The sequence below is a fragment of the Giraffa tippelskirchi genome, chromosome 7 (genome assembly GCF_054371585.1).
Source record: "Giraffa tippelskirchi isolate mGirTip1 chromosome 7, T2T-mGirTip1v1.2.pri, whole genome shotgun sequence".
NCBI classification, from domain to species: domain Eukaryota; kingdom Metazoa; phylum Chordata; class Mammalia; order Artiodactyla; family Giraffidae; genus Giraffa; species Giraffa tippelskirchi.
In genome coordinates, this window is record NC_137281.1 from 81,563,189 (window position 1) to 81,584,902 (window position 21,714).

General features: G+C 34.6%; 1 protein-coding gene across 3 annotated transcripts in view; it reads left to right on the forward strand.

Annotated features, from left to right (window-relative positions):
* Positions 1 to 21,468, forward strand: part of PIAS1 (protein inhibitor of activated STAT 1) — a 123,000-nt gene extending 101,532 nt beyond the window's left edge. For 2 of the 3 annotated variants that reach the window (XM_081511879.1, XM_081511876.1), the window contains exons 8-14: positions 1,736 to 1,809; positions 11,491 to 11,651; positions 13,364 to 13,494; positions 14,201 to 14,381; positions 18,232 to 18,374; positions 20,352 to 20,389; positions 21,010 to 21,468. In XM_081511879.1, the coding sequence (XP_081368005.1) occupies positions 1,736 to 1,809; positions 11,491 to 11,651; positions 13,364 to 13,494; positions 14,201 to 14,381; positions 18,232 to 18,374; positions 20,352 to 20,389; positions 21,010 to 21,303 (1,022 nt within the window). In that variant the 3' untranslated portion in view covers positions 21,304 to 21,468. The remainder of the gene's footprint in view (positions 1 to 1,735; positions 1,810 to 11,490; positions 11,652 to 13,363; positions 13,495 to 14,200; positions 14,382 to 18,231; positions 18,375 to 20,351; positions 20,390 to 21,009) is intronic. The other variant, XM_081511878.1, reaches the window with a different exon arrangement.
* The last annotated feature ends 246 nt before the right edge of the window (positions 21,469 to 21,714 follow it).

Consider the following 21,714-nt stretch of genomic DNA (forward strand, 5'->3'; position numbering starts at 1 on the left):
TGAACTTCGTATAGACAGAACCTAAAGTCAGTTACTGTTCCCATTGCTGTTTGTATTGTGGTGTGGATATTAAGAGGGGTAGTGGAAAATGGTTAGTAATCACATTTATCATATGAATTGTCACCTTTAAGCAGATACTGTTCATTAAGTGTATCTTAAGAAAGGATTAAGATTGGATCTATAATGGCAAAAGCATGTTTTTCATAATTTACTTATATAATTAATTAGCATAAGTGATGTGATAACTATTTTCCAGACAAAATCCATGGATTGTATGCCTTTTTAGATGTGATAGTCTACAAGTTAAGTAGACTTGAAATTTTCGGAATTTCCAGGCCATAAAATGACTTTTTAGTATGTCATCAGAATCACATCTGGAACTTTAAAAAAAAAAACACTCATTTGTATCCCTCTTCTCCATTTTGATTCAGTGGGCAGTTATAAAATTAGAAAGCTCTGTAGGTAGTTCTGATCTGCATCTTAGTTGAGATCCACTAGTTTATTGAGACAGTTGTATAGAGTATCTAAGATTTGGACCACTTCAAAAAAAATCCAGATTATATGGTCATCAAGTTTAATAAAGGCAGGATTCTTAATTCTTATAAATGGCTATTAGTTCACCAGACATCTATTCTGAAATTATTCTTCTTTATCCAAGTACTTTTCCCTTCTCTCTGTATATCTGTGTATCTATGCATATCTGTGCTTCTACCCATCTATCAGTTAACTGTCTGGTCACAATCAGTTGTGCCTCAGGTCTGAAATTCTGTGATTAACTATGTCTACAACTACTCTGCTTGGGCCCCCTTACACATATAGACTCTAAAGTTACTGTGAAACTGTTTCTAAAATTATTTGAATATTAGATTTAGGCATATCCTGTCTCACTTCTATGCTGAAGTTTAATTGAAGTTCTCTGGTTTTCAGAAGTAACCTGAATGTCTCTGGTTTGCAGATGAGAAATATAAAGATCCTTGTTGTATTAGACTGACCAGGAGTAACAGAATAGCTTTAAAAGTAAAATTACCAGTGCTGCCTCTCTTAAGAACCACAGGCAATTTGACCTGAGAAGACTTAGAGATTATATCGTGTGGGTTGTTATTTTCCAAGAAGTTAAATTAATCTCAGAGAGGAGGATCGACTTGCCCAAGATAGTGTAACTAATTGGGTTATGGATAAATAAATATAAAACTCAAATAATTACATGGTTTTTAAAAAAGCAGTTGAACTTTTTTCTTTTTACAATATGAAATTAGAATTAATATGTTTACAATAAATGTTTTTATTATCTGAGCTTTGTAAAAATTTATACATGTTAGTTTTATAGTTTTTATTAGTTTCTTTTAAAATAATATTGTCATAGTTTAAAATAAAGAAAATATTTATCTAGTTTCTTAGAGTTATAAAAGAAGGGTATGCTATCAGTTGACTATGTTAACCTGCTTATATAAATTTCCTTTATGTTACTGCAGTGCAACTTTTGTTTTGTCGCTGAGAAATAGGAAGCTTACAGGAAATGTAGTCAGTCTATAGATAGATATATGGTCATTTTTCTTCCTTTGCTTATTGTAGAGATTATAAACTATAAAATTGTTTCTTTTTCAGTTAATTGGAAAATAATTGAGCAGATTATTCTTTAGTACCATTTTTTTAAGTTCATTCTTTTTCTTATGTTGCATCAATGATACATCTTTAATATACTTCTTTTGTTTGTTTTTTCTTTGATGAATGTCAGTTAAAGAGAAGTTGACTGCGGATCCAGACAGTGAAATAGCTACAACCAGCCTGAGGGTTTCTCTACTATGTCCAGTAAGTGCTAACTAATATTTGCCCTCCAGGAGGTTTAATACACATTTTCTTTTTTTATAAAGTATTTCCAGTATTTAACAAATTCTGTTACCTTGAAACATAACCACTTGTTAAGAGTTTATGAAAAGTAAAAGATATTATGTAGTCTTAGGATTTGAAATCTAAACAAATTTATGTCTATAAAATTTTTCTACTCTTAGTTATATTTAAATATTGATTATGGTTATTAGATGACTGTCTCTCAGACTTAAGTGTAAAATCTCCAACTAAGGCATGTTTATCATTTCAATGTATTTATTGAAATTTCATTTTATTAAATAGTATGCTTCTGAATAAAAATCTGGCCATGATTACTCATACATTTAACTTAACCACTTTGCCAACAATGACTATAGCAAGAAAAAAAACTATTGTTTAACCTGAATAATTGAATTGGTATGCATATAAAAATAACTAGACATATTTTTAAACCAGAAAATGAGATCAGTTTCATTCATTTCTATAAAATAAATATAAGGCCTAAGTGAAAACTGCTAGTGAAAAAGTTTCCAAAAATGTGTTGTTAAGGTTTGTTTCTTAACTAATTTGATGTTAGGTCCACCAATACTAGGAATGGTAGTTGAATGATGATTTCATACAAAAATACATGAAAAACTAAAAGTAAGTTACATTTTGATTCCCTTTTGTTCTGTAATGAATCATATTTAAATTGGGGAGAAAATATGAAAAATAAGAGGACTCAGCTGTTTCCTCATTTGCTGGAATTGTTCAGGCAAGTCTGATATTGAAGGCTTTTAATACTGAAATCCTACTAATCTAAGATGAATTTATTCTTAAAAAAACAAAAAATTTAAATAAAAATTGTTTTATTTGTCTTATATCTTATTCTCTTATAATTTATAAAACCTCAACACAAGTGTGAAAAACACACCTCAACACAAAAAGTAGTGAAAAAGTCAGTAGCTCAAGAATTAGTTTATAATACAATATGTTGATAGCTTAAAAAAAAAAAAACTTTTGTTAAGAGAACTTCTGTTCACTATTAAGCATCTATAAATTACAGAAAAAATATAGTGAAATTAAGAAAAACCACCAAACCTATCATTTTGTATATATCCTTCTATCTTTTTTTCCCTTACTATGGCCAGTCATTTTTACAGGGAAAATATTTTGACTCCAGGATTTTTCTGTTTGATTTTTGTTTGTTTGGGTTTTGGGTTTGTTTTTTTTTTTTTTGGTTTTTTTTGCCATGTCACGTGGCATATGGGATCTTAGTTCCCCAACCAGGGATCAAACCTGTGCCCCCCTGCATTGGAAAGGCAGAGTCTTAACCCCTGAACTGCCAGGGAAGTCCCTGTACTATTATTTTAAATTCTTTCCCACGTATGTGATTCAGTAGTTGACAGACCTGAAGGGAGAAATAGACAGCAACACAATAATATTAATAGTAGTAGACTTTGATACCCTACTTTTGGTTATTGATAGAACAACCAGACAGAAGATCAGTAAGTAAGCAAAGGGCTTAATCAACACTGTATACCAGTTGGACCTAACAGATATGCTGCACCCAACAAAGCAGACTACACATTCTTCTCAAGGGCACACAGAACATTCTCTAAGATAGAGCATGGGTTAGGCTATAAAACACGTCCTAACAAATCTAAGATTAAAATCATATAAAATATCTTATTTGATCACAATGTGATGAAACTAGAAATCAGTAACAGGAAGAAAACAGGAAAATACACAAACGTGGAAATTTAACAATACACTCTCAACCGATGAATCAAAGAAGAAGTCACAGGGAATTTAGAAAATATTTGAAGACAAATGAAAATAAAAATACAGTATACCAAAATTTACAAGATGCAGCAGAAATAGTAGGAAGAGGAAAGTTTATAGCAGTAAATGCTTACATTAAAAAAGAACTCAAATCAACAACCTGATCTTGTACCTCAAGAAACTAGAAAAACAAACTAAACCTGAAATCAGCACACGGAAGGAAATAAAGATTAGAAAAGAGATAAATGAAAGAGAGACTAGAAAAACAGTCCAAAAAAAATCACGAGACTAAGAGTTGGTTTTTGAAAGATCAACAAAATTGACAAGCCCTTAGCTAAACTAAGAAAAAAGAGGAAAGATTCAGATAGCTAAAATTAGAAATGAAAGAAGAGCCATTATAACAGATGTCACAGAAATTAAAAGGATTATGAGACTGCTATGCCAACAAATTAGATAACCTAGAAGAAGTAGATAAATTCCTGCAAGTATATAACCTACCAAGATTGAATCATGGAGAAATAAGAAATCTGAACAGACTTGTAACTAGTGAGGAGATTGAAGTAGAAATGAAAAACCTCCCAACAAAGAAAAGCCTAGGACCCCTTGGCTTCAGTGGAGAAATCCTACCAAACATTTAAAGAAGAATTAACACCAAGCCTTTTTAAACTCTTACAAAGAATTAAAGAAAGAACACTCCCAAACTCATTCTTTGAGGATAGTGTTAGTGATCCCAAAAACCACACAAAGACACAAGACAAGACAAAATGAAACAAACTAGAAAACTGCATACCAGTATCCCTAATGAATAATGATGCAAAAACTTTGAACAAAATTCTAGCAAACTGAATTCACCAGTGCATTAGAATAATCATATACCAGACCAAGTGGAATTCATAGCTGGAATTGTAAGACTGGTTCAGCATACAAAAATAAATCATTGTAATATAGCACATTAACAGAATGGAGAACAAAACCCACATCTCAGTCAATATAGAAAAAACTTACAAAAGCATTTAATAAAATTCAACACCCTTTCATGATAAAAATACTCAGCAAACTAGGAATAGAAGGATGCTTCCTCAACATATTAAAAGCCATATATGAAAAGCCCACAGTGAGCATCATGCTCAATATGGAAAGACTTGAAAGCTGTTCCTCCAAGGTAAAGAATAAGACAAGGATGCCCATTTGCACCACTGCTGTTCAATGTAGTACTGGAAGTTCTAGCCAGAGCAATTGGGCTGGTGGTAGATTGGAAAGGAAGAAGTAACATAATCCCATGTCTCTGTTTTCAGATGACATGATCTTTTATGTAGAAAACTCCCCTTAAGATTCCTCAAACAAACAAAAAACTTGTTAGAACTAACAAAGTTATAGTCAAAATCAGCACAAAGTAGCAGTCAAATGTTAGTGGCCTTTTGGGCTTCCCTGATGGCTCAGTGGAAAGAATCCACCTGCCAATGTAGGAGACACAGGTTGGATTCCTAATCCAGGAAGATCCTGCATGCTGCAGAGCAACTCAGCCTGTGTGCCACAACTATTGAGCCTGTGCTCTGGTGCCTGGAGCCACAACCACTGAAGCCCGCGTGCCCTAGAGCCAGTGCTCCACAAGAGAAGCAACAGCAATGAAAATCCCACATGCTGCAGCAAAGAGTAGCCCCACCCCAACTAGAGAAAGTCCATGCAGCAACAAAGATACAGCACAGCCAAAAATAAATAAATAAAATTTTAAAAAGTTAATTGTCTTTCTGAAAAGGAACTAAGTAACCAAACTGAAAAGGAAACTAAGAAAGAAAGTGAAGTCGCTCAGTTGTGTCTGACTGTTTGCGACCCCATGGACTGTAGCCCACCAGGCTCTTCCATCCATGGGATTTTCCAGGCAAGAGTACTGGAATGGGCTGCCATTTCCTTCTCCAGGGGATCTTCTTCACCCAGGAATCAAACCTGGGTCTCCTGCATTGTAGGCAGACGCTTTACTGTCTGAGCCTCCCATTTACTATAGCATCAAAAAGGATAAAATATTTAGGAATAAATGCAACCAAGGAGATTGAAAACTATAAAACACTGCAAAAATTCAGAGAAAATAGAAATAAATGAGACGTCCTATAATTATGGACTAGAAAACTTAACATTGTTAAAATGTCCATACTGCCAAAGTGATCTACAGATTCATTGTTGTTCCTATCAAATCCCATTGGCATGTTTTGAAGAAATAAAATAATTTAAAAAAACACCCTAAAATTTCTATGGAATCTCAAGGGACTCTGAGTAACCAAAGCAATGTTAATGAGAACAGAGTTTGAGCTCTTCCATTCCCTGATTTCAAAACATGCTACAAAGCAGTAGTAATTAAGATGGTATAGTATTGACATAATGATATTAATAGATAATACAGACCAGTGGAACAGAATAGAGAGCCCAAAAACAAATTCTTGCAGCATATATGATCAAATGCCTAGGAATGCCAATACTGCATGATGGGAAAAAGATAGTCTCTATAAACAAATGGCATTGGGAAAACTGTATATTCACATGCAAAATAATGAAGTTGGACCCTTACTTTACACCATATGTAAAAATTAACTCACAATGGGTTTAAGATCTAAACTATAATACCTTTAATTGTTACATTCCCAGAAGAAGCATGAGGGAAAAGCTTCAGTTGAATTTGGCAATTACTTCTTGGATATGACACTAAAATCACAAGTGACAAAAGCAAAAACAGACCAATGGGACTGCACCAAACTTAAAAACTTCTGCTTGTCCAAGGAAACCATTAACAGAGTGAAAAGACAGCTTAGGGAATGGGAGAAAATAATTGAGAATTTTATACCTGAGAAGGGGTCAATATCCAGAATATATAAGGAACTTCTGCAACCCAACAGCAAAAAAAAAAAAAACCTGATTAAAAATAGGCAAAGGATTGGATAGACCTTTCTCCAAAGAAGATACATAGATGGCCAACAGCACATGAAAAGATGTTCAACACTGCTAATCATTCAGAAAATGCATATCAAAAGCACATATGAGATAATCACTTCATGCCCATCAGGATAGCTCCAATCAAAAAAACAGAAGATAACAAGTGTCAGTAAGGGTACCGCAGATGCTGGAACCTTTCTGCACTCTTGATGGGAATATAAAATGCTGTAGCCATTATGGAAAACAGTATGGAGGTACCTCAAAAAGTTAATATGATCCATCATATTCATATAGGAATATGAATATATGAATATATGAATTCATATATCTAAAAGAATTCAAAGTAAGATCTCGAAGAAATAATTTGCATAACCACATTCATCACGTTATTCACAATAGCCAAGAGGTGGAGGCAACCCAAATGTCCATCAAGAAGTGAACAAATAAAATATGATATATTATGTATGCAACATGAAAAAAAGAAGGAAATCCTGTCATATGCTACAAGATGGATAAACCTTGATAATAGTACAATAAGCAAAATAAACTAGTCACAAAAGCATAAATACCATATGATTCCATTCATGAAGTATCTAAAGTAGTCAAAATCATGGAAACAGAAAATAGAAAGATGATTACTATGGGCTGGGGGGAGGGATTCAGTGGTGCTAGATGAAAAAGTTCTAGAGATGTGTTGTACAGTAGTGTGAACATAGTATTATTGAATTGTACACTTTAAGATGGTTAAGGTGGTATATTTAATGTTAAATTTTTTTGTACAATAAAAGTTATTGGCTGGAGGGACCTGGGATGGATTCTTAAGTTAATCAGACATTATAATAGACTGTGGTGTAAAGGATTAACATTTAGAAAAAATAGTTCACAGTCCAGGTTAGGGGAGAGCGAGAAGACAGTTTTTTTAAGTTGCGTACCTATCATACCCTTTTTCTTCCAAACACCTGTTTATCCACTCTCCTCTTTGACATAATTTCTTGCCACCCCATTCCATTATAAAATACCAGTTTAGAGAATATGAGAAAGTTAGGAATGTGCATAAGGTTCATTTTCCATTTAAATCACTGGAAGGGGTCTTGTTTTTATGCTTTTCATTTTAAAAGTGTTTACAGTTGTGCTAATATATACGATGTTTATATCGTTTAACATTTAGATGAAGCATTTATTTGTATAAATAAGCACTACAGTATAAATCTTGATGTTCTTATTTATAGAACTAGTTTTGAATTTCATAGTTCGGGTGATCTTTATATTATTCCAAAATGCTAATCATGTTTTGCTCCTTGTACCTCTTAATTTAATGGGCCAACTTTAAATTTTTCTTTCCATATCCCCCTTTTTAGTTGCAGCAACTATAGCAGTTCATTTTAAATTGACTTATGCTTTCAAAATTCAGATTATAGGAAAAACAACTCTCTCTATATATAATCCATAATTATAATACTTTTATGGATTTCTATTTGACCAAAGAAACAATACCTTTACAATTATTCTGGAACAGTAATGCTTATATTTTATGTAGGTTTTTACTCTAGAAAGTAAAACTTCTTAATGACAACTCATCTATATATCAAATTTATAGAATAATAAAAGAGATTTGTTCCCTTTGAAATATGTAAATATGATGTCTGACTGTGCATTTGAATTGCCCTGTTGTGATATACACAGCTCAAAATAAATGAGTTTCTGTTGTTTGTGTGCTGTTTAGCTAAAGGCAATGAAAATAATTAAAAATGCTTTTGCTCTTTGGGAATTTTTTAGTTCTAATTTATTAAAAATAGAACTGGAAGAATATTTGTGAACCTGTTTTGTGAGGTACTCCCTAGACCTGTAAACTCAAATGCAAATCACTTGGAGTTGATAGAAGAAAAGGAAAAAGAAACTCTTTGAAGATTTATTCATGAAATACTTATGATAACAATAATGATGAAAAAGTTGTAAAAGTCCCAATTTCACACTGTTCTTTTCTTTTTTTTTTTTTAATTTATTTGGCTGCATTTGGTCTTAGCTGCAGCACTCAGGATCTTTCTTTGTGGCAAACAGACTCAGTAGTTGTGGCATGTTCAGGCTTCACTGCCCCTGGGCATGTGGGATCTTAGTTCCCCGACCAGGGATCCAACTTGTGTCCCCTGCATTGGGAGGCAGATTCTTAACCACTGGACCACCAGGGAAGTCCCCTGTTCTTTTCTTTTTACAAGGGAAAAGTACATATATTGTTGATGTTTTTTAGAGTCCTTTTGGTATAAGCTGATTTAGTAATCCTCAATTACTATTATGTTATAGTAAAATTAGTGGCTTTAGAAAACTTATTTGGAGTTGTTTTCAAAGTGTTTATTTGCAAATGAGGCAAATGTCCATCCCATCTAGGGAAAAGGGGTTTGTAATTACAAGATGAAGATGTTCAAAGCTCAGCTTCCTCTCTGAAGTTAGAGAATTCAGTGTCCACTCTTAGATAAGTATTTAGAATTTAGTGATTATTTTTAAAAGTCAGGAATATGAGGGTTATCACATAACAATTACTCTGTAATTCTTTGAGACAAGGCATTTGTGTGACAGCTAATAAATTGCATTTCAAATTGAACTTCTTTCTTGTACCTGTTTATAAATGTCCTTCCTGTGCCATTCATGTAGCAGTGTTCCTTAAAAATTCTGTAGGTAAACTTGTCAGTGTGGCTGATCATAAGGGCTTGAGAGTTGCTCTCCCAATGAAAAGATGAACTGACAGCTGGGAATTTAGGGCTAAAGGTATGTGAGATGACGGTCTTTGGAGAATAATTGCTTTTCAGAGTATAAGTTCTACAGCCTTTGCTTGGATTCTGAAATAATCTTTGTTTTTTATCTTCTTATCCATTGTCTTCATAAACTGTCAGAAGTAGCCTACTAGTTATGCAATTACCTGAACCATGTCTGTGATTACTGTATTTATCTGGATCTCTCTTACTTAGTTTTAAAGCAGTGGTAAATATACCTATTCAGTAGGAATTTGCACATCCCAGATAAGTTAAGGCCTGAACTTTAGACGTAAAAATTTAATTTAGCACCACCAACTAGATCATTTTGGGAAAATGTTTCTAGACTAATGTGGTATGCCTTGGCTAATGGTAAATAGGTGATTTTTTTGTTATGAGAGCTAGTTCTGTTTATGTGTATGCCTAAATCAAATCATAAAAATTAAATAGAAGTGTAGAAGGAAAGTAATGGAATTGTTTAATACTGTGTGAGCATAGAAGAGAAGACTGGCTAGGCTGAGGTTTGAGTGGGTCGTCTACTAGCTCATAAAGTGATCTGAAGTAAATGTGTTTCTATATTTTAATTAATAATGGGGGGCATATATTGAGTACTTACTATGTGTTAGACCCTGTGCAATGAATATAATTTAGACCCCCAGTCTTATGATATAGATGCTATTTTTATCCCCATTTTTATAAAACTAAGGCTCAGAGAGACTAAATAGCATCCAGAATTCACACCCTTAGTGAATGGTGCCTCCTAGAACTATCCAGCATGCACAGCTGAAGCCTGATCAGTACACAGGACCATCTTCCTGCTGTATATATAGCAGGTACATTTCCTAGTGCTGAAGATAAGGAGATGAGCCAGATGTGTTTCTTGGAGGAGGAGAAACACATAAATAAGTAGTGTGATCGTACGTAGGGTGGAGTTGGGAGCACAGAGCAGGAAGCTGTCAGTTTTCTCTGTATCCTTCCTTTTCATACTTCTGATACTATACACTGGCATTTCTCCTTTCTCAAGATGATGGCACATTCTGGGTCCTTGTTTATTCTTCATCACTACATCCTGTTGAAGTAAGGGGGAAAACCATGTTCCATCAGAGAGAGAAAGAGAGGCCCAGCAAGGTTAAGTGCCTTTCCTAGAGGCACAGTAAGTCACTGGTGCCAGGACAATAATTTAGGACCCCAAATGACAGTTTCCTTGGTAGGCTAGGAAATTGCACATTTCCCTGAAATTCAAAGCCAAGAATCTTTTTTTTTTCTTATTTAACTTTTATACTTTTCAAACCTTTATATTTTTCAAGCTCACAAATATGTGGAAAAATCTTTTCCTGATATTTAGCGAAAAATAATATGGTTATTGAAAGTAAGTGACTTCTATACTATATGGGCACTATGACCTCTGGGGACCCCGCAGTGGTTATCCAGCTGAACTGTATGAAGTGTCCTCCATACAAGGAGCTGGTGATATGGTAGCTCCCTGGGCAGGTCTTAGGACAGCTTTTCTACTTTGGGCCAAAGCTGGCAGTTCAGGGACCAAATGAAGCAGATCTCATTGTTCATAGGACAGACTCGACCTGTGTCAGCAGAGGCACTGTTTGCAGGGCAAGAAGAGCAAATCTCATAACACACCAGAGATGCTAGAGGTCCAGAGGTGTTTGCTAAATTGCCTGTGATGGTACCCAGTGAGGGAAGAGAGTGTGAACAACTGGCTTTCTTCTCAGAGCTGCCATTTGGCAATTATGCCAAACATGATGGGGAGTGTTTATTCTGTTTTGACCTGTGAATTACTCTCATTCAGAGATCAGGTTGATTGTACCTTGAGCATTTAGTAAGGCATTCACTTTTCCTTTCCCAGTACCTAGTAAAGTGGTTCTGTTTTGGATTTGGGACTACCCGAAGAATCTGGTGAAAGCACTCTCTGGAAAAATGCACACACTTACAAGATTTTGTGTGTAATTTCAAGGGATTCATGGTCCTTCCCCCTAAAAGTGGATCTGTAAGCTGTGAATTGAGGGTAAATAACCTCTGCTGTAGATTTTCCATAGTTTCTGTATTTTAATATCCAAAGAAATAATAGTAATTTTTAACCTGTAGATGTTTCACAGGAAGTGTGTTGAACATAGACACAGTATGCTTTAAATCAGAATACAGGCACATCATGTTTGTTTCAGGAAAAGCTTTTAACAGCGGTTGTCTAATACTGAACTTTTGTCTCCCTCTTTTAAAGCTTGGTAAAATGCGGCTGACAATTCCATGTCGGGCCCTTACATGTTCTCATCTGCAGTGTTTTGATGCAACTCTTTATATTCAGATGAATGAGAAAAAACCAACCTGGGTTTGTCCTGTCTGTGATAAGAAGGCCCCATATGAACACCTTATTATTGATGGGTATGTCAACTTAAAGTTTTTCCTTGTACTTCATAGTAACCATCTATTATAGTTTTGTTACCCATCGGGTTTGGGATTAAAATTCTATAGATAGTGTTTTCTGAGTTATATATTTTTAGGATATTCATGACTGTAGAAATCAATATTTTTCTAGGTAACTAATATTGTGAACATTTTTCCTTTTTAACTATGTCTTCTTGTTGTAAAGATACATGCCTCACTGTCAGTGCCTCCTGACATTTACCATTTTAAAGGACCAGTGGTTCTGAGCAGGGTGTAGCTTACACCTTTTCCTAACATGAATCCATCTGTCCCTAGACATGCAGACCATTTTAGAGGAAGAATGAAAGAATTGTGAAACTCTGGTTCACCTAAGCTGACCAAAAGTTGGTCTGTTTTTGGAGATTTTCTGGTGCTTCATTTACTATATGGGCCTACCCCCTGCTGTGTGGGCTCCTAAAAGTGATCAACACACTGAATAGCTGCTCTCTTTGTTTCTGTTTCCCCTAAAATATTTGTCTTTGTCTTTCTTCTCCATCTACAGCATCACAACAGTTACTTTTTTTTTTGACATTCCAGTGTTTTATCTGTCTTTCCACACATTTTCAAATGTCTTTTTAAATTTTCTCTTATTCTCTAGCCTCCTTTTTTTTTTCCTTTTTCCCTCTGAACAAAAACAGTGAAAAAAAGAAAATATATTCTTGATATTTCCTGTGTTCTCTAGCAAAATGCTTAAAGTATCTTATCTATAGTATTTGAGGAAACAAAGGAACCAGAAGGTATAACATAAGGAATGGAATACATTTAGCAATACAGGTGTAACCCAGAGCTTGAAAGATGCCAGACCAATCATATGGGGGAAAGTAAATGTGTAACTTAAACGTTTTATGTTTAATTTTTCAGAGACGTCAGTGATCACTAATAAATTGAATAATATTTTACCAACTCTGCATATATTACATAACTTTAGATGCTCCCATCAATTGGGATTTTTCTTTCTTATTATAAAATCCACACATACACACACACTCCTAAAGAAAAATTGTAAAACGCAGGAAAATAAAAAGATGAATTATTTTCTGATTTTTATTTCCCCATAATTGTGATTATACGGTATCAGTATTTTTTATCCTTTGGTTTCGTTTAACATTATAATCTAAGAATTTGATCATTCATGTTACACATTTTTGCAAATCTCATTTTTTAGTATTTACCTGGTATTTATCAAGGAGTTCTATCTGTCAGTACATATTTTTGCATGTATTTCTTCAGTTATCGAATAAGATGTGCTTATTGTAGGCAATTTGGATTATGTTGAAAAGTTTAAAGAAAAAAAATAAATATCTTCCATGTTACCTCTCAGAGATAACCACTATTTATATACCACTCACACACAGAATTTTGTTTTTCAAATACAGAGTTTTCTTTCTTTGTCCTGTTCCCACTTGCTGTGAACATACACCTCCCCATGTTATTTTTTTTAAATCTCTGGAAACCTCATTTTTCAGTTATGTAATGTTTTCTTGCATAAACCTACCATAATATAAGTAGGTATTTTCCTATTCAACCCTAGATTTTAAGAACAAATAATACCTTGTACTTTCTCATTTATACTTGTACAAAAAATAGGTCTGAATGTTTTTTGAACATTAATAATTCTAATAGGTCTTAATTTAGAGTGTAATATTCAAAGGACAAATTGTTTTTTATAGCTTGTTTATGGAAATCCTAAAGTTCTGTACAGATTGTGATGAAATACAGTTTAAGGAGGACGGCTCTTGGGCACCTATGAGATCAAAAAAGGAAGTACAGGAAGTTTCTGCCTCTTACAATGGAGTTGATGGTGAGTGTTAGTTTTCCAAAGGGATGGTGCAGTCTCCTCGCTGTTTTAAAGCCTGGTTTTCAATATTAAAACTCAAGCTTTTTTAAGAATATTCAGTAATATATGGATAGCACAATAACTCTTATTAAATTATTGATTAAATGTTCAGAAGTAGTGAAGCTCTTTTTAAATTCACCTTTTGCAAGCTTTTAAATTTTTGTGTATAAGGTTTCAGAGTAACATAATTTAATAAGCTTTTTTTTTTGTAAAGTCATGCTTTTGAAATGGTATCCTTTTAAATTTTTAACAGACTTGATATAGGTTAGTGAATGTTCTTTTTTCATTTGTATTTTTTCTCTGGCTTCTAGTATGTTTTTGCTGTAAGGAAGCTAAAGTGTTACCATAACATTTCTCAGTGTATCAGGTAATGTACAGGTAAATGTGTAATATGTGAATTTGCTCTCATACTGTTTTTATTGTGAGGTGGACATAACATTTTGATTGTCCTAACTCAGAATTGTTTAAAAAAAAAATCCTTGACAATCTATATAAGTCTTGAGCTTAGAGGAACAGAGCCACTATTACTTTTTTCTTCTTAGGCCCTAGCAATATAAGTATAACTGATAAAGTCTAAACTATAACTGATAGACTAATCCATAGGCTGAGAAAAGAAAAGAGAGAGATCACAGGCCTCTTTTTGCCTTGTGTTTCGATTATTCCCTCCCAGGATGCTTAAGCTCCACATTAGAGCACCAAGTGGCTTCTCATCACCAGTCCTCAAATAAAAGTAAGAAAGTAGAGGTGATTGATCTAACCATAGATAGTTCATCAGATGAAGAGGAGGAAGAGCCATCTGCCAAGAGAACCTGTCCTTCCCTATCTCCCACATCACCACTAAATAATAAAGGGTAAGTGCTGAGATCTTTTTACAAAAAAAGTCATTGTGAAAGTTAATTTTGAAAATAGGATTAAGAGAACTGCCAAATAAAATGGTTATGCACGATTGTAAAACAGTACAGAGAATGGGTTGGATTGTTCTCAGTGTATTTCTTAAGGGGCTGGAATAATGCATTAAAGGGGTCACTTGGATATGATATTCATCATACCAAAAGATGGTTCTAGTACAGTGGTTCTCAAACTTGAGTATACATCAGAATCACCTGAAGGGCTTATTAAAGTACATTGTTCTCCTATCCCTCCATGTCTGATTCAGGAATAGGAACAGAAAATGTTTGGGATTGAGCTCAGGTCTTCTGCATTGCAGGCAGATTTTTTTTTTTTTACTGTCTGAGCCCTAATGAGTTCTCAGGTGATCCTAATGCTGGTCATAGGATTTTAAATATTTACTCAAACTAGAAAGTGTATGCTGTGAAATTAACCCTAAGTTGAGTGTGTTAAGCGGAAAGCAGAGAAGTACCAGGTAAATGCTTTAAACCTGCCTCAGAATGTGCAAGACTGGCAATGAAAGTAGTCCAAGACTTAAGTTGCAGTACACAGTGCTTTCTGTTTTGCAGGCTCATTTCCCATACTTCCCATTAGTCTCATGTCAGTAATAATGTACCTTGGTTATGCCTCAGTTCACTTCATGAAACGTTGTTATCTGCTTTATGTAAAACACCCTGTGCTCAACATGAGTGGTAATACAGTGAGTTAGTACAGTCCTAACCTTAAAGAGTTTAACATTTTAAAGAGGATTGTAAAATAAGTATCGGACTCTATAGCCATACTCTTAAACAGACTGTTAAGTCTCTTGAGACACTTCGGAGATTCTCAAGCAAAGCAAAGGACGTCTTGTTTTGCTGAGGCACAGTTGTAGCACACAAAAGATAAATCTAGAAATAGATGTGACCCCTTTTAGTTATATATCAGGAGAGTTATGTGGCCTGATATAATTGAACAGGAGCTATTTAGAAAATATTCCAACAAACTAGTGCCTGAAGGAAGAATTTAAGTGAGAGGAGGAAAGTCTGCAGAAAGCATTGATACAGATTTCAAGGTTTTAAGAGGGAAAGTTAACACCAGACCAAGAACAGGTACTTTGATGCTTGCAGTCAGATTATTTTCAGACTTGATAATGTTTGATGAAATAAAAAGATCTTCTATTTGAGTATATTTGTAGTTACATGAAAGTTGAAGTTTCAACATTAAGAGAGCACAGTTGTGATAAATGTAGCTCCTCTCTTGTTAAAGGACTTTGGCTATTTCAGGAATCTTTGTAATACAACCAAACATGTTACACAGATTGATGTTTCACTCTAGAGTAGCTTATCTCATCATACAGATGGGAATAAAGATATTAAAAGCAGTATCATTATTCTAAATGAAATGGGTATTTAAACACTAATTCTACTTTATATTCTACTCGATAAACATTCACCTCTGATGCAGCCTACCTTGACAGCTGTTATCCAACCAGCCTGACCTTGTTATTACGCCAGCTTCTTTTTTAAATCTGGGGGTGTTGTGCGGAGTCAGATTACCGAAAGCAGCATAGTTAGAACAAATATCTGTCGAATTTTGATTCTAAGATTTTATTTTAGATTTTATATTTAATATATATATATTTATGGGGCTTCCCTGGTGGCTCAGATGCCTACAGTGCCGGAGACCAGGGTTCAATCCCTTGATCAGAAAGATCTCCTGGAGAAGGGAATGGCAACCTACTCCAGTATTCTTGCCGGAAGAATTGCATGGACAGAGGAGCCTGGTGGGCTAATTTATATTCAAATACATTTTTTTAAATGGTGTGACTATATTATATTTAACATGTGCTTAGTTGCTCAGTCGTATCTGACTCTTTGCGACCACATGGACCATAGCCCACCAGTATGACCAAAAACACGTTATTATTTTATTACTTTAAATGCCATTATAGCAGTATTAAAATTTATTTCATAAATCTGAATGTATAAATATTTCATGGATTAAGTGCATCGTTATATATACATAAGTTCTACTCTTTAGGATATTGATAGTGGTCATATATATATATGTAAACATTTTTCCTTAAAGGAAATATTTTGAGTGTTTAGAAATCTGATATTTCTTCTTGGAATATTTGCTGTGCTGTTTCTCCAAAAATAGCTTGTTTATTATGTTTGGGAAATTACATTAGATGCATTAACTACTTCTTGAGCTTCCCAGTGACTAATTGAACGCAGATAGAGTATTTGCAAATGCCAAACCTTTCTCTATTTTCAGATTTAAAAACAAGCAACCTGAAAGTTTATGATTTTTTTTAGAAGGATAACACCATATTCAATACCAGTGACCATTTTTCAGTAATGACTAGCCAATAAATAGAAACCTAAACCCAACATATTGGATTTGTTATTGTGCACTGTGAAGGTGGAAATCGTTTTAGAATATTATCACAAAATTGGAAGAGAAAGAGCCAGCCAGGAAGTAGAAAGAGGCAAACATTAGTAAATGTAAAATATTTTGCCATCTTCAGCCACTGAGTGTTTAATATTCCTCCAGAAATATCCTTTGCTCTTTGGTATACCAAGATGGTTTTCAAAGACTAGCATTTCAACTGCTTTTGTCTCTCTTGTAATCCTTTATAATCCCTTGAGTATTGTCAGAGGAAATAGCTAATGGAAAATGGTACTTTCTGTAGATGTAAGAAGTTTAATTAAGTTTCCATTAGACAAAACAATTTTATGAGGTGGATGAGAGTATATTTTATACTTCATATCCCATTCATAAAAACAAGGTAGCACATCATAACTAGAATGCTGTTCCTGGAAATCCAGCCTTGCTTGGCATCTATTCTCTACCATTGAAATTGCATCTCCATACCCCCAACACTACATGAACTTTTAAATGCAACAGACAGCCTCTGTCTGTCTCTGTTTTCTGTAACATATCTGTTGGCCTCTTGTATGTTTGGGATAGCATATGGCCCTTATGATTTCACTCAGGACTATGAGAATTCTTTTTCTTTTCAAAATCATTTTAATTCTGCCTTTTTCCTTTATTACTTCCTCCTTTTTGCTTTTCATTAATTTTTGGTAAAGAAAAAAGTATTTAACTACTCAGATACTTAAACATTTCCCTGTATTCTCCCAGAATCCTTCTCTTTGTTCTTTTTTCTTTTTCCGTTTATACTGTCCTCCCTTTAAAAACACTCCACCTGTTCATTTTGGAGGATCTCTACTCCTTGTCTTGCTGCTTTCATTTATTCAGCAGACCTTTTATGCAAACAGCGTTCCTCATGACTGTGCTGGGCATTAGGTATTCCAAGATAAACAGTACCTAGTTTTTATTCTCATAAATCTTACAAGTCTGAGGGCCAGCTTCATTGCTCAGATTGCTTCATTCCCCTAGTCTTGTTAGATATGTTTTCTTTGCAAGGATTTACCTATTCTTTTTACTTGCCAACACCCTAGTGCTTATTTTTTAAAGGTTTCAGAATTTGTCTGCTGTACTTTGCACTTAGATTTCATATTTCATTGAAGTGGCTCAACTATGCCTTCGGCCTGCATTCTAAAAGAGTGTAGATGATGTTCCAAAGACAGCATGTGATTTATGAATGTTGGATACCATTGCATCCATCTCTTTTCCTTATAGCCTCTGAAATATGCTATTAAGTATACAAATTATTTCCTAATAATCATGGTAGTCTAAATTATATATTGCTTTGCTTTTGTTTTTATTTTCAGCACAAAAACTAGGACTCCTCATGAGATTCTGCCCTTTTATTAAACTTAAGTTCAACTGACTCATGAAAATTTTGCAAACCTTTTTTTCTTCTAGCATACTGAGTCTTCCACATCAAGCATCTCCAGTGTCCCGCACCCCAAGCCTCCCTGCTGTAGACACAAGCTATATTAACACATCCCTCATCCAAGACTACAGACATCCTTTCCACATGACACCCATGCCTTATGACTTACAAGGTGAGTCACCCATTCTTCTGTGTTGTCATATGCATTATAAATGCCTTTGATCTATATAGTCTTCTTCTGAGCAAGTTTAAGAAAGATTGAAAGATCAGGGATAGAGGAGGTTGGAATCTAGGAAGGTGGAAGAAATATATACTCTGGTCATAAATAAATACAGACTCAGTTTTCTGTTAGTATCTTCTTCAATAGCCAGTGTTTTACTACCAGTGGTAAAAATAAAGGAATGATCCTTAGGTTTTTTATACTTCATAGTAGTCTGCAAGTGGGTTTTGAATGATTTCCAGTATGTTGCTTATGTTGCTTTGAATTTTTATGTTTATGAAAATTATCTTTTGTTCCTTGAATCTGGTTATAATGCAGCAGGCATTGTGGGTAGCTATGTTGTATTATCTTTTAGACAATGCAGAATTGAAACATTGGAAAGTTTTAATTTTTGTTCTGGTGAACCTGGTTTCTTCTTTTTGAAAGTAATTTGAAATGTCATTATAATCATTTCTACAATGTATTTTGAGTTCATAATAGTCATTTATATTATCAAAAAGAATTATTAGTTTTTGTCATGTATCTTTGTAATTTAATAATTTGTATATTAGCCATATAACCTAAGAACATTTTTTAAATTACAAAAAGCCATATTTGCTCATTGTAGAAAATATAATACAAAAGCACAAAGTGGAGTTTCTCTCCATCTCTTCTCTACAGTAAAATTCAGGGTCACTGGCAAGGATTCTTGGGAGCTGAGGTATTTGAGTGGATTTTTAGTGAATGTTGTGAAAACCCTGTTTCAGCTCTGTCCAATAGAACTTTCTGCAACTAGGGAAATGTAATCTGGCCAGTACAGTAGCTGCTAGCTACATGTGGTTACTGAGCATTTAAAATGTGGCTAATGTGACTAAAGAACTGAGTTTTTCATTTTATTTAATCTTAGTAAATTTAATAGCCACATCAGGTGGTTAGTAGCTACTCTATTAGTCAATGTAACCCTGTTTCTCACTGCCCATTGCCAAACTCACTATCAAGAACCAAAGTTCTATACATTTTCAGATCCTTATGGTATAATCTGTTCTAGTGTAGATAGTGGTAGTGGTCGTGGTTTAGTCACTGGGTCAGGTCCGACTCTTGTGACCCCATGCACTGTAGCCTGCCAGGCTCCTCTGTCCATGGGATTTTCCAGGCAAGAATAATGGAGTGGGATACCTGCCATACTTTGGAGGTATCCCCAAAGTATTTGTGTTGTCATATTTTTATCTACATCTGTGTGTTGTAGTATTCTTCAAGTTTAGATATCATAATGAGGGATTTTATTCATGTTGGTTTACTTGCTCTTCATCACATTACACGCTGGGTGATGTGGACAAGGTGTGAATTGGAAGGGGCCAGGTTACAGTGACTTCCCTGCAGCCAGGGATGAGAGCTGGTCCTCCATACCAGCAGAGACACTCCCTCGGATCTCTTCCCCTCTCGTGTCACTTGAGTCTCTGAGTTAGAATCCAGTACAGACAGTGGGAAGTGAAAGAATTTGAGGAAGAAAATCTGTCTTTCAACTTGCTTAACATCTTTCAACTTCAAACTTTCTCATCCGCAAAATGAGACCAAATATAATTACATACCTCATGAGGTGCTTGTGTGGAGTAAGTTAGATTGAAAGGTAACTTTACGGGAGTCAGTGAGAGCATTTGGTGAAAAGTGCTCAGTCAGTTTAAGGGACTGGTGTTTGGATTTGAATGGGGCAGCAGTGGCCCAAGTCCCACAGATGGCGGCTCTGGGAGTGCCCACCATTGCTGAAACTTGGCCTCCAGGCTTTGTAATCTAGAGATGGGAGGGATCTAAATATTCAACTCAATTCTTCATGTTTAAATAAAATGCTAAATGAATTTATAATTAGCTTTTAAGATATTGTCTTTATTTTTGTAGTGTTGGGGCATTTGGGAGGCTTTTTTTTTTCAACTAAATTAATTTTTTCTTCTGCAGGATTAGATTTCTTTCCTTTCTTATCAGGAGACAATCAGGTATGTTATACGAAAAAAATACTGTTCATTTAATTCTACATTAAAATACTTAAAAGTATAATATGTAGCCAAGAGAAAGAACATAAATTAACTTAGAAAATTCAGAGTTGTTATACTCGTTATTTTTAAGGTTTTAAAATTTTAAATAAAAGTTCCTTTGTTTCAACTGTGCCTGAATATATTAAGTACAGTGTCTGGTTCCCAGTACTGTTTTATAAAGAAACAGGGCAGTGGGTCATATTGACTGACAAATTTCTTGGCCAGATATCTCCAGAAGGGGAAGTAGCCTGTCCTCTTTCCTGCATATGCCTCTTCAGAAATAGCATTATGAGAATTGCTTGCAGTACAGATTAAAACAAAAAACAATATTTTGATCCCTGCCCCCAGTTTCAGATACAAAAATGTCTCAGTGATGTGCTAATAAAAATTAAAATTAAAAAGGTCAATGATGTGATCATTACATAACACCATTTGATTTTGCAAAATGTTTTACTGAATATTTCAGGAACACCAGGTACTTAGAATATGTTAAATTTAGGACTTTGTTCTGCTGAGAAGAGAGTTTATTAATTTATGACTGTAATTAACTTTATTTTCTGTCTTTTTTTTCTCCTCCCTAGCATTATAACACCTCCCTCCTTGCCGCTGCAGCAGCAGCAGTTTCAGATGATCAAGACCTCTTACACTCGTCTCGGTTTTTTCCATATACCTCCTCACAGATGTTTCTCGATCAGTTAAGTGCAGGAGGCAGTACTTCTCTGCCAACCACCAACGGAAGCAGTAGTGGCAGTAACAGCAGCCTTGTATCCTCCAACAGCCTAAGGGAGAGCCATAGCCACACCGTCGCAAACAGGAGCAACACAGACACAGCATCCATCTTTGGCATCATACCAGACATTATTTCGTTGGACTGATCCCCATGCCCCTGCTGCTCCCATCCCCACCCTAGATTAAAGGAACTTGGCAGAAAGAAGAGAACTTTGTGCTATGTTTTACCTTATTCTGTTTAGAAAAGTACACAGCGTGTTTTTTTTCCTTTTTTTAGGGAAAAAATTAAAAGAAATGTACAGAGAACAAAACTATATTTTCAGTTTTACTTTTGTATATAAATCTAAGACTGCCTGTCTGAAAAAAACACTTGTAAAAAAAAAACAAAAAAAAGGAAAGAAAAGAAAAAAAAGAAAAAAAAACAAGTACCCACAAACCACCTTCGGTTCATTTTTTCTGGATTCTGAAGATTTTTTTTTCATTGTTTGTCCTATGGTTTTGGTTTTATTTTACTTCAATGGCATTATTTTATTTGCAATAACAGAAAAGGAATTGCA